This window comes from Ascidiella aspersa, chromosome 4 (assembly GCF_963924565.1).
Source record: "Ascidiella aspersa chromosome 4, kaAscAspe10.2, whole genome shotgun sequence".
Lineage (NCBI taxonomy): Eukaryota > Metazoa > Chordata > Ascidiacea > Phlebobranchia > Ascidiidae > Ascidiella > Ascidiella aspersa.
In genome coordinates, this window is record NC_139450.1 from 3,229,562 (window position 1) to 3,241,776 (window position 12,215).

Here is a 12,215-nt window from a genome sequence, read left to right on the forward strand (position 1 = left end):
CGTAAAACAGATAATTGATTAAAACGAAAGTTAGCTTTAACTTATCTGGTTTAATATGAATGTAAGGTGAATTACAAATATATACGACATTTTAGGTATACTATATATGTTAGCAAACACAACACAAAATCAGGATTAACCACGTTGGAATATACGACATTAAAATAAAATAGATAAACAAGAAAAAATTCAAACTTAAAAAAGAGACCTGTAAGTTAAATAAGAAGAACTGTGATCGCTATAAAGTCGTTGCGCTTCTGGAATGTTGATAAAAGCATTTCTCTCCTAACAGAAATACTGGCTTCATAGTCAATCTTGATTTTTTTGTATGAATAATAAAATGAAATATTTTATATTATAAGTGAAGTTAGCGCTAAAAGTCATTAAAGTCACAGTCGTAGAAGCTGATCTTTGATTAAACTTAAAAAAATAAGTTAGTATTAATATTCAGCATCTTCTGCTTGATTGTCACCCTCCAATGAATCCATTCCAACCTCCTCGTAATCCTTCTCCAGAGCTGCAAGATCCTCACGAGCTTCTGAGAATTCACCTTCTTCCATTCCCTCGCCAACATACCTTTGAAAAAAATCAGTCATCAGCATGAACTTGAACAGGATAATATAAAGCAACACAACTTACCAGTGGACGAAGGCACGCTTGGCGTACATCAAGTCGAACTTGTGATCCAAACGAGCCAAGGCTTCAGCGATGGCTGTTGTGTTGCTCAACATGCAAACTGCACGCTGCACCTTTGCCAAATCACCACCAGGAACAACAGTTGGAGGTTGGTAGTTGATTCCAACCTTGAAGCCAGTTGGGCACCAATCCACGAACTAGCAATACGTTAAGTTTGAAGCAAATAGACAATAATTTTGAAAAGAGAGATAATTTTGAAATATGTAAGTTAACAATAATTACCTGGATGGTACGTTTGGTTTTGATGGTTGCAATAGCGGCGTTGACGTCCTTAGGGACGACGTCACCACGGTACATCATGCTACAAGCCATGTACTTTCCGTGACGTGGATCGCATTTCACCATCTGATTGGCTGGCTCGAAGCAAGCGCTGCTGATCTCACCAACCGAAAGTTGCTCGTGGTAAGCTTTTTCAGTCGAAATTACTGGGGAGTAACTGGGCAATAGGAAGTGGATACGTGGGTATGGCACCAAGTTGGTTTGGAACTCGGTCAAATCAACATTGAGAGCGCCATCAAACCGCAGAGAAGCGGTGATTGAAGACACAATCTGGCCGATGATACGGTTAAGGTTGGTGTAAGTTGGTCGTTCGATGTCGAGGTTTCGGCGGCAAATGTCGTAGATGGCCTCGTTGTCGAACATGAAAGAGCACTCGGAATAATCCAGAGCGGTGTGGTTGGTCAGGACAGAGTTGTATGGCTCAACAACGGCGGTTGAAAGCTTTCGTAAAATAATCAGGACAAAATGGAATAATTAATTTCACAAAAAATATCTAACTTCAGTTAGTCCTAAGTAGGCTGTCACATTATTAAAGTTGTTTACCCGTGGAGAAGGATAAATTGAAAACGCCAGTTTGGTTTTCTTTCCGTATTGGACTGACAACTTCTCCATGAGAAGAGACGCGAATCCGGATCCAGTTCCTCCTCCGTAAGAATGAAAGATGAGAAATCCCTGGAGACCGCTGCACTGATCGGCCAACTTGCGGATGCGGTCCATGGTTTGATTGTGAAACTCCTTTCCTAAAACATACAAAAAATCATTTTTTAAATACAAATTATCAAATAAAACGCAAGTATTTTATGTAACGATGCTTTAAGAACATACTCTTAGTTATGGTCAAATTGAAGTGGACAAAATGCAGATTGGACGTTCAGTGATAATTTGTTATTGTTACAAAAAATAAAAAAAAATTGTCACTTTAAATAAGCAGGTCAAACATTTTAACTTAAAAATTAACTATGTGTGAAATTATACAATAATGTTAATATTGTACATTTCAGTGTGTTATTTCATTATCAATTTATTTGTGTAAGCATTCCATTGCTTATGGTAAAATGTCGTTGAGTATAGTGGTTTGCAGTTTGAACATAACTGGTGAATCACTTAACTTAAGTAAACAAAACTTAATGTTATTAAATAACTCACTTAAACTTTCTTATAATTATTTAGGTTGGACATCATTTTGGTAGATGACTAAACATTGACTCAAGCATTTTCATTAATTATTTAAAAATCGACATTTACCTTACGCTTCACACGTTAAACAATTTGCTTGGCATTTATTGTCTTTGTTATTTTCTAATAAAAAAAAGGCTGTTTAGGATAAGAAGAGTTTGGTAATTCTAATATTAAATAAAAGCGTTTGTTTTTTGTCAATGACCTGAACTGGGACTTCAGTAATTTAATTTTCCTTTGAGTGGGTGTCAAGCAGGGCTGGAGTCGGTTAAACGGTTAAAAATAACCCATGTCCGACTCCCGAGCCTGACTCCGGCCCCAAAAGTTTTTTTCCCTCGACTGGATTTTTGAATGAATTGTCAATAGCGCTGTTTATGTATTACAAGTAAAAAACATGTTCCTACCAACCCGAAAAAATGAATAACCTACCAACTGTGTAACGGCCACGGGCGTAGTTGTTGGCGGCATCTTCCTTGCCGGTGATCATTTGCTCAGGGTGGAACAGCTGGCGGTAGGTTCCGGTTCGGACCTCATCTGAACAGTAATGTAATATCAATCGCTAGCCTTCCACTTAGAGTTCGAACCTCACTGCAGGCTAGTTGTTTTTCTGGCCTGCGCTATTTGCATCATTAATCGACCGATTCGACGAGTCTGCGATTGCTTTTCGGTGTACTAAATGATACGGAAGCGATATTCGTTGGTCAAAAAGCAGCTTCCGAGGGGATAGATCACAGCTGTTATTAAATACATATGTGGGTGTGTCTTTTATCCTCTCACTTAGAAGTTTGTATATAGTTAAAAAGCAAAAACAAAAAACGATTGACAAATTGTGAAGCGGGATAAACTCCTGGAAAATGGATTTAGGCAATGTTGTTAGAGATTTGGTATCAACGGAGGCTTTTGGGAAGTTTCAACGAAATCAAGCCGACCTTTAATAAATTGAATACGAGCACAGGACGAACAGAATGAACAAGCATCAAAATTCGTTCGAACGCGATTTCCTGTTCCGGTGTCAAAGTCACACCCGTTAACTTAAATCAGCATCATTTCTGCGCTAAATCCTGTGAATATTGCTTGTGTTTCAATATAGCCTACTTGGTTGTTAGTTTCAATGAAAGACACAGACACACATTTGTGTTTAATAACAACTGTGGTCTAGCCCTTCGGAAGTTGCTTTTTGGCCAACAAATACGGCTTCCGTATCATTATAGTACACTGAACAGCCATCTCAGACCCGTCAAATCTGTCGATTGTTAGTTCTACTATGGAACTACGTCTAGCCCAGTTCAAATATTGGCGTTTATGCGATAAACCGAGACCTGAATAAGGAAGTTCTTTAACATGTAACATCCAGATTTAGCGCTGATAATATCAGTAAAACAATAAACATACACTATCCTAAAAATATCGGCGTTAGACGAGTTTGGATATCATAGTTTTAAAGTATTCTAGAATCAAACTGAAAAATGTTTTTGTATAGATTTGACATCCTCTGTTTTCCAATGATATCAAACACATATGCTTGGTTTACATCAATATCAAACGATGACCTAAAGTTTATGGATTGGCAAAATAACCTATGAACAGAAGATGATAATAATTGGGCTCAGACCTAAGTTTATCAATTGGGCATCAAATCCTACGATCAAGTCACAGTTTACGGATTCACTAGTTTATTATTTGGCGATCAACTTACCGACAACAGTGGGCTCCAAATCGACGAACACGGCTCTCGGCACGTGCTTTCCCGCTCCGGTTTCACTGAAGAAAGTGTTGAAGGAATCGTCGCCGCCGCCGATAGTTTTATCGCTGGGCATCTGACCGTCGGGCTGAATGCCATGTTCGAGGCAGTAAAGCTCCCAACAGGCGTTGCCCATTTGGACTCCAGCTTGGCCGACGTGGATTGAGATACATTCACGCTAGAAACACGTTTTAATTATTGTTTTTAAACTTCAATATAACACGTGATTTGTATAACGCTGGAGAACATTTTTTAAACCAAAAATGACCATTGATAATTGTCACGAAGAAACCCTTCTGAAAGGTTGAAAATTTATATTTGGCCAGAGAGTTAGGCAATTGTGTAAGTAACACGAGGACCGTTCCAGGAATAAACTGTTGGAAGCAGTGGCATTGAAATTTACGACCAGTAATACTATGGTAATTCATGTAGATTTGACGCTAGCAAGATAACATAAAAATGACTGATCCCGATGTAATGTGAATATAGTTCAAGCCAATTATTGGTTCAGAAATACTTTTGGCAAAAATCAAACAAATCCCACCAGTGAAATCAGCAATATTTAACGTTGACACAACATACTACAATAGGTTTATCATAACAAAGTGTTTGTTTAACCTTATGCAAAACGTATAGTCGTCTAACTTGCTGCAAAACGTATAATATTCTGAGTTTAGTTCACGAAGCTCACCCGTCGCATTAAACAGCTAATTCGTACAAATTAGACATGTTTAACGTGTGCTATTTTAATTTTTCGGCCGAATACAAAGTAAAATCTAACTGGAGGCATTACAAATTCTCTTACCATGTTGCTGCTTTTTAAATTGCTGATTGTAGTCAAGATATGAAAACTGTACAGTGCGACAGAACTACCGGCGTGGAGTTTGTAATTTAGGCCGTATAAATAGGCCAACCAAGGCGGACATGACATAAACACATTGCGGTTCATATGTGACTTTAGCTCAAATGGCCCGAAACATTTCCTGTTGGACTAGAAATTCAGCAATATAGTATTTTACAGAATATTTGCACGTTGGAGAAACAGGTGACTAACGAACTATATTTTTTACTAAAATACATGTCAGTGTCAAAGTTGTTTCCCGACACGGTTAATTTGTATTGTACTGTAAATATAACTAAGTAATTTTCTACTTGGACCTTATGAAGCATGTGCGAAAACCTATAGCCTCCATTGTGGGAAGTCTAGCCAACAGTGAAATACAATTTGCCAACATTACCCCTGTTTCCAATTTTTTATTACGACAAATACGGCTATTAACCAGGATAAGTAATTTGTGTAGATGATTTCACTTGAGCCTATAAGTAAAGTCATATGTCCAAAATATTTAGTCAAATCATTTTGATCAACAAACTTTTAGTCAATACAAAACTGCTAAACACAAGACCGAGACAAAGTTTACGATTTTATTGTCAGTAGAAGGATGATTTTGTGATAGATTTTAAGTAAGCCAAGAAGAGCAACGCGAATTTCTTTGTCATAACAAGAACCAATTAACAAGGTTATACGCGACACAAAATTTTGTTTGGTTTAACATTTAATATTCGTCATCTTCTTCGTCTTCAGCATCACCTTCCACTGAATCGACTCCAACCTCCTCGTAATCCTTCTCCAGAGCTGCCAGATCCTCACGAGCTTCTGAGAATTCACCTTCTTCCATTCCCTCGCCAACATACCTGGAAAAACAATCCAGTCATCAGTATGAACTTGAATGGGTTAATTTAAAGCAACGCCACTTACCAGTGGACAAAGGCACGCTTGGCGTACATCAAGTCGAACTTGTGATCCAAACGAGCCCAGGCTTCAGCGATGGCTGTTGTGTTGCTCAACATGCAAACTGCACGCTGCACCTTTGCCAAATCGCCACCAGGAACAACAGTTGGAGGTTGGTAGTTGATTCCAACCTTGAAGCCAGTTGGGCACCAATCAACGAACTAAAAATAGGGAAATAACTATGGTTTATAGAAAGTCAAAACATTTTGAGACATCTAAAAATAATATAAGACTTACCTGAATTGTTCGCTTGGTCTTGATGGTTGCAATGGCGGCGTTAACGTCCTTAGGGACGACGTCACCACGGTACAACATGCAACAAGCCATGTACTTGCCGTGACGTGGATCGCATTTCACCATCTGATTGGCTGGCTCGAAGCAAGCGTTAGTGATCTCGGCAACAGAGATTTGCTCGTGGTAAGCTTTTTCGGCCGAGATCACTGGGGCGTAAGTGACCAATGGGAAGTGAATACGTGGGTATGGCACCAAGTTGGTTTGGAACTCAGTCAAATCAACATTGAGAGCGCCATCAAACCGCAGAGAAGCGGTGATCGACGACACAATCTGGCCGATGAGACGGTTAAGATTGGTATAAGATGGTCGTTCGATGTCGAGGTTTTGGCGGCAAATGTCGTAGATAGCCTCGTTGTCGACCATGAAAGCACAGTCGGAATGCTCCAGGGTGGTGTGGGTGGTCAGGATAGAGTTGTAAGGCTCAACTACGGCAGTTGAAATCTTTATTTTGTCAACAAACCAGTTAGTATTCCATCTAGTATGAATTCCTTAACGATAACAGAACATGTTTTACCTGTGGGGCCGGGTAGATTGCAAACTCGAGCTTAGACTTCTTTCCGTAGTCGACCGACAACCTCTCCATCAGAAGAGAAGTGAATCCGGATCCAGTTCCTCCTCCAAAGGAATGGAAGATGAGGAATCCCTGGAGACCGGTGCACTGATCGGCCAACTTGCGGATGCGGTCGAGGACGACATCCACATGTTCTTTACCTGGAAATCAAGAGAGGAATGTTCACTTCTTTATCTTGTATAGGTTGATGGGTTTCGCCGAGACAGGCAAAATCGACTTGCTTCTCAAATATATTTCAACTTACAGATTACATCAGTGCCAATAGACACCAGAACAACAAGGTTGTCAGTAGTGTGTTATTCCTAAAATGTGGCTCTTAACACAAAGTTGCAAAGCATTAGATTACTTTTAAACCTTACCAACTGTGTAATGACCACGGGCGTAGTTGTTGGCGGCATCTTCCTTGCCGGTGATCATTTGCTCAGGGTGGAACAGCTGGCGGTAGGTTCCGGTGCGAATCTCGTCTGGCAATAGGTATACAAGTTGTAAATTTCTGACAAAAATGTAGTTAAACCGGGGACGGGCTGCATATGTATTTAAATCGGTCGATCACAGTTCCTAACTTACACATTGTAAAGTTAAAATGTGTACGTTTCAATTGTTTACAACCTTCAGTTGAGGTGCGCACTTTCAACCTTTCTTTAACCGAAAACTAGCAGAGTTTTTCATTGTAAATTCAACTTTGCCAAAAAGAATAAATATTACACTATTTAGGTGAGAAAAACGTTATGTAGAAACGAACTGACGGTTGGAACCAACGTCCTCGGCCATCCGGTACCGTCTCTCTACCAACTGAGCTACACAGGCTCAGTGAGCGGTGTCGAAACACGACCATATAGCGCCGATGAACATCAAATCTTGTTTTGTGCTTGCACTACAATCCTGCTTAGGCCAACTGATTTTGGTATTAGCCTTTATAAAGACAACTGGTAAATCATTATGAGTATCAATTGTACAATTGTTCTTCTGACAAAATTTTCATTAAAGTACCAACGTGTCGACCACCTATTCAGGCAATCTTCTTCAGGGCAATATAATTGCAAATAGAGGGGAAGACATATATATATATATACCAGGCAAACAATAAAAAAAAGGTGGGTACAACTTCAGCGGGGCTAGGTAACAGTATATATTAATGTGTATTCCATACTTAGCAACAACGTCGTTTTTCCTAAACTTATTAGTTTAACAGTAACTCATGGTTTTAAGTACAAACCTATAACGGTCGGCTCCAAGTCGACGAACACGGCTCTCGGCACGTGCTTTCCCGCTCCGGTTTCACTGAAGAAAGTGTTGAAGGAATCGTCACATTTTCCAAGCGATTTATCGCTGGGCATCTGACCGTCGGGCTGAATGCCATGTTCGAGGCAGTAAAGCTCCCAGCAGGCGTTGCCCATCTGGACTCCGGCTTGGCCGACGTGGATAGAGATACATTCGCGCTAAAAGAAGTTTAAATGTGTAGTAGTAGCCTAAAGCTGTAGAACCTTTGGTAGCAAGAAATTAACTGATTTTCCAACCATGTAAAATTCCGTCGAATAGAAACAAAACAACGACAAATATAGGCCTACGTCTAAAGTTTTTCTTAAAAATTTTTAATATTTAAAATATAAATTGTGCAAGTCTGCGTTTGTATTTGGAAGCTACTACAGCGGTGGTTCACAATTTTAAACGTTTTTGCTGAAAACTTTTTTACAAAATAATAAAAAGATCACCTGTTAATTTATACGTATTTTTGTGAATAATAAATCTATGGCAAAATTATATTAATCTTTGCCACGTTTACAGAAAAACAGTTACAATTTCCTTCGTCAAATAGACACATAACAAAAATTCTAATTGTGAGTAAAGTGTTGTATCGTTTAAAATGAGGTAAAAGACATTTTTTTGAAGGAAATAACACATGTGCAAAGCGTAACAGTTAACACATATACAAAAAATATACAAAAAAACGATAAAAATACAAAAATGTACATACCATGCTGATTTGAGTTTGTCGAAATCGATAGAAAATGTAGATTCCCAAGTAAACGCAGACACGTCACGGATTCACTGGGTTGCAGAGCACTTTACGTTGCTAGAAATCCACCGAATGTATCGCATCGCCCAACAGAACAAGCTCTTATAGGGCTGCATTACGTAATCCCAGGCGCGCCGCCATTGGCCGTCGGGCGTCGACGCCGCTCGCTCATTGGCCAGATGCACCAGACGTCATCAGTTTTCTGCCGCCCTGCTTTTGCATTATTGATGGGATGAAGGTCGATATGCTTCTGCTGCTGTTTTCTTTTGTATATATTTCTAATGCTTGGCGGCTTGCAGGTAAACGCTCTCATAACAGTGGTTTCCAAACTGGGCTCGCCGTGTACCATTTGTTCAACGAAAAATTGAAAACAAAAAGCAAACAATATAAAATAAAAAAATTAGAAGTGTCACTGCAAATTTAACAATTGTGTAGATCAGGGGTCGGCAACCTTTTTCTAGTCGCGGGCCAAAAACAACCTCAGAAAGATCTCTGTGGGCCGCACAAAATCTTAACGAAGAATTGTGTTATTAAAGTGTTAGAACAACTGTGAATCTAGCGAGCCTCGGATTGTTTTGCGCTTAAAAATGTGTTTAATTATATTTAAGGAGGCAGTAAAGTGTTGACGCAAAGCGCGAAAAAAGCGTTTGTTTGGTTTAAAATTCAAGTTCACACGTCGTCATCCATACTACTAATGAAAAGTGTAATAAAACTACTTTGAGAAAACGCGATAACTTTAATGGGTAAACTTGTTTAGTGTTTGTTAAGTTCGGTCGCACCTGACGAGCGAAGCGAGCGAGTTTTTTTTGGTATACTGGCATTTCTTTTAAATTTCTTACATGTTTTTATTACATTGCTGATAAGAGTAAAATGTTAAAAATATATGTGCAATATTTTTGAATACGTTTTCCGTTTGTCCGCGCCGCCCTTGTCTTTCAGGCTTTCACGCCGCAACGGTAAAGCGTGAACGTATAGTTTAAAAGACAGCATCAAAACTAAACAAACGGGATGTATAAAGATCATTCGCGCAAAGCTCGAAAATTTTTCTCACAAGTTAGTTAAAATTGTCAAAAAGTATGTGAAATGGACTCGCATCTAGTTTTTCAAAGAGGCGGCGGGCCGGATGAATTACAGTGGCAGATCCGGCCCGCGGGCCGTAGGTTGCCGACCCCTGGTGTAGATGGAGTTTATTAGTGAACCAGCCTGTTTATGACGTCACCATTAGTATTGCTTTCAATTAATGATCGAAGCATATAGTTTTAATCTAATAGCTTCTCTAATATAAATAGGAACGTTGACCATTCGACCATAAAGTCACTTTTTGCCACACCCGATTAAACTTTATGAAACAACATTTTTCCCACTAGAACAAATTATATTAGGACCACTTTTCTTATATCAACAACATTAGTTTTAAAAACTCCAATTCTTATTCATTAGTTTTAATAAGCCAATTATTATTCTTTGGTTCAAGCTACTCTTACAAGTTCACTTCGACTTTTTTTATTATTATTTGTCATAATTGCACAATAAATTGTTATTTGTTGGGATGTCTTATGACGCAACTAGCTCTTGGATCACAAGTTTAGTTACTTGTTTATGCTTTTGACGAAAACCAGAACATTTTGCCAAATTTTGAAACAATTGGTCTAGATCTAGACTCGCATAATTGCATAGGACTGTAAACTGGGTTATATGTATTACACTAAAATTGGGGGGACGCGTAATTTGAAAAGCTAGAGCCACTGCTCTATAAAGAAGGAAATTACGTCATTTGTCGCTAAATTGAAGAAGAACCCATGGTTTTCAATTATTAGGCTACGTTTATTTGGAAAACGTCTCAGGCAAGGCATGAAGTTCGACGTAACAACAGTAAAGAAATTAATTAAAAAAATGAAAAAAAATGGTAAAATTTATAAATGTATCAAATTAACCTTTGGCCACCAGTACTAGAGAGGATTCGTTAAGAAATAAAATATCTGTTATCGTAAAAATAAAAACAGAGACAAACCCGTTAAAATGCTATTCAGATAATACCAAGTGGAATATTTATCACAGTTACCAGTGAAAAACAAGTTAGTTTCTTCAATTAAAAATCAGATTGCGTCACACTTTGTAGATTAACTTTGTCCAGAAGTCAGAAAACGTATTTCATAATTGGAATGACGGAAATGGAGTTAAAATGCTCTAAATTTCTTCAGGCTCTTACCTGTCTTGAGATCGAAGCTGCAGGACCTGAATTATTCATTACAGCTCGGATGACGCGCCTTATATGGACTTGCGCCATTAATGTTGGCTTCAGGGCGTTGGCGAATGCAACGATGATACGCATTTAGAAAAGGGGGATATTTTTTCTGCATTACTTATTGCTACTGTTATACTTTCCATCTGCGCAATACTGTTCATAAGTTAATAATTCATTCTTACTAAAATTTGGGCTTTTAATCAGGGAGTCGAACCGTTTGACTTTTCCGGTTCAGGTTCGGTTCGGGTTCAAGGACTTTTTTGGAATCCGGTTCAGTTCCGGTTTTGGTTTTGAGCAATTTAAAAGTTCCGGACCGGTTCAGCTCCGGTTCGACTAAATTTATTTTCAAAACCGGTTTATAAAGTTCCGGTTTGGATGCCATACTAGTTGAGTTAATTCTAAAATGTGGGTCGATAAATGTAAATAATAATATTGAATTGAAACTCGTATTAAATTTAAGTTACGTGACCTATTAAAAAACAAGCAGTTGATTATTGAAATATCTGAAAAATAAAAAGTTAACGTTTTATTTAATCAATATTATTTTTTTGTATAACATTTCGAACATGGCATAGCTTTACTCTGCAAAATACAAGTTGTGACGTAATGCGGGAGTTAACCGCTTTTCTTGACAGGTTCGGGTTCGGTTAAGGTTCATGTTCTTTGAAAATATTCGGTTCAGTTCCGATTCGGCTTCTTAAAATCTTACAGAAAGCGGTTCAGGTTCGGTTACGGTTAGGAAAAAAATAGCCCAAAACCGGTTCATAAAGTTCCGGTTCGGTTCCGGTTCGACTCCCTGCTTTGAATAGTCATTCGATTCAGTTTATTATTGCAATGATAACTGCTGAGTGTGCACGTTGAAAGCCCCCTTTTTCGCCTGGTTGGAACTTAGGGATCTGACATTTATTCCAATACCGATATTTCCAAACACAAAAAATGTCGCGATACGAATTGATAGCAAATGCCTCATACTATATAGTCAACCCAGCAAAATAAACAAAATAGTAACGTTTAAAATAAGTTTTTCGAGGTTATTAGGCGAAAATTTGCTCATAGCGTTAGGAAGTTTAGTTATTCCAACACTACTAAACACGAAACGCTGCTTTTGAGACGATCCCACTAATTTTAAATTGACCAAATTAAACGAGAAAACATCCCGCTTCGCTTAACCACGAAACGCGAGAGACTTTAATGACGTTACAGTAGCAATGGAAACGTAATTTTAAGCATTGTTTGAGTCCAGTTGTTCTAAACCAGTGCTTTTCAACGTATGCCTATGATGGGTCGTGACCCAAAATTTGGGTTGCTTTTTGATTTGGTTGGGCCGCTGACTGCAGTAGTTCACATGTTTATAGCAAGATTTCTCAATTAGGAAAATTAAGGAAGCAATACAAAAAATGTCTT

The 12,215-nt window shown here is 38.5% G+C and overlaps 2 protein-coding genes across 2 annotated transcripts; both read right to left on the reverse strand.

Moving 5' to 3' along the window:
* Window positions 1–440: 440 nt before the first annotated feature.
* On the reverse strand, window positions 441–4,064 carry LOC146146680 (tubulin alpha-1A chain-like). Its single transcript, XM_083388443.1, has 6 exons — window positions 3,848–4,064; window positions 2,581–2,685; window positions 1,519–1,715; window positions 919–1,416; window positions 640–833; window positions 441–576 (listed from the first exon to the last, which is right to left on the reverse strand). Exons 1-6 carry the CDS (start codon window positions 4,026–4,028, stop codon window positions 441–443), a joined length of 1,311 nt encoding a protein of 436 aa, XP_083244569.1. The 5' UTR covers window positions 4,029–4,064.
* A 1,239-nt stretch (window positions 4,065–5,303) lies between these two features.
* LOC146146681 (tubulin alpha-1D chain-like) lies at window positions 5,304–8,642 on the reverse strand. The gene is made up of 7 exons (XM_083388651.1): window positions 8,525–8,642; window positions 7,766–7,988; window positions 6,909–7,013; window positions 6,493–6,689; window positions 5,922–6,419; window positions 5,652–5,845; window positions 5,304–5,587 (listed from the first exon to the last, which is right to left on the reverse strand). The coding sequence occupies exons 1-7, from the start codon at window positions 8,525–8,527 to the stop codon at window positions 5,449–5,451; spliced, it is 1,359 nt and encodes a 452-aa protein (XP_083244777.1). The 5' UTR covers window positions 8,528–8,642; the 3' UTR covers window positions 5,304–5,448.
* Window positions 8,643–12,215: the final 3,573 nt, after the last annotated feature.

Excerpts from the sequence above, each read along its gene's own strand:
- LOC146146680 (XM_083388443.1), bottom strand. The coding sequence starts at position 4,028 with ATGGGCAACGCCTGTTGGGAGCTTTACTGCCTCGAACATGGCATTCAG. Across the intron at positions 1,716-2,580 it reads CCGTGGCCGTTACACAGTTG|GAAAGGAGTTTCACAATCAA; the intron begins GTAGGTTATTCA and ends TGTATGTTTTAG. Across the intron at positions 834-918 it reads AAACCAAACGTACCATCCAG|TTCGTGGATTGGTGCCCAAC; the intron begins GTAATTATTGTT and ends ACGTATTGCTAG.
- LOC146146681 (XM_083388651.1), bottom strand. Across the intron at positions 7,014-7,765 it reads CTTGGAGCCGACCGTTATAG|ACGAGATTCGCACCGGAACC; the intron begins GTTTGTACTTAA and ends ACCTATTGCCAG. Across the intron at positions 6,420-6,492 it reads CAATCTACCCGGCCCCACAG|ATTTCAACTGCCGTAGTTGA; the intron begins GTAAAACATGTT and ends GACAAAATAAAG.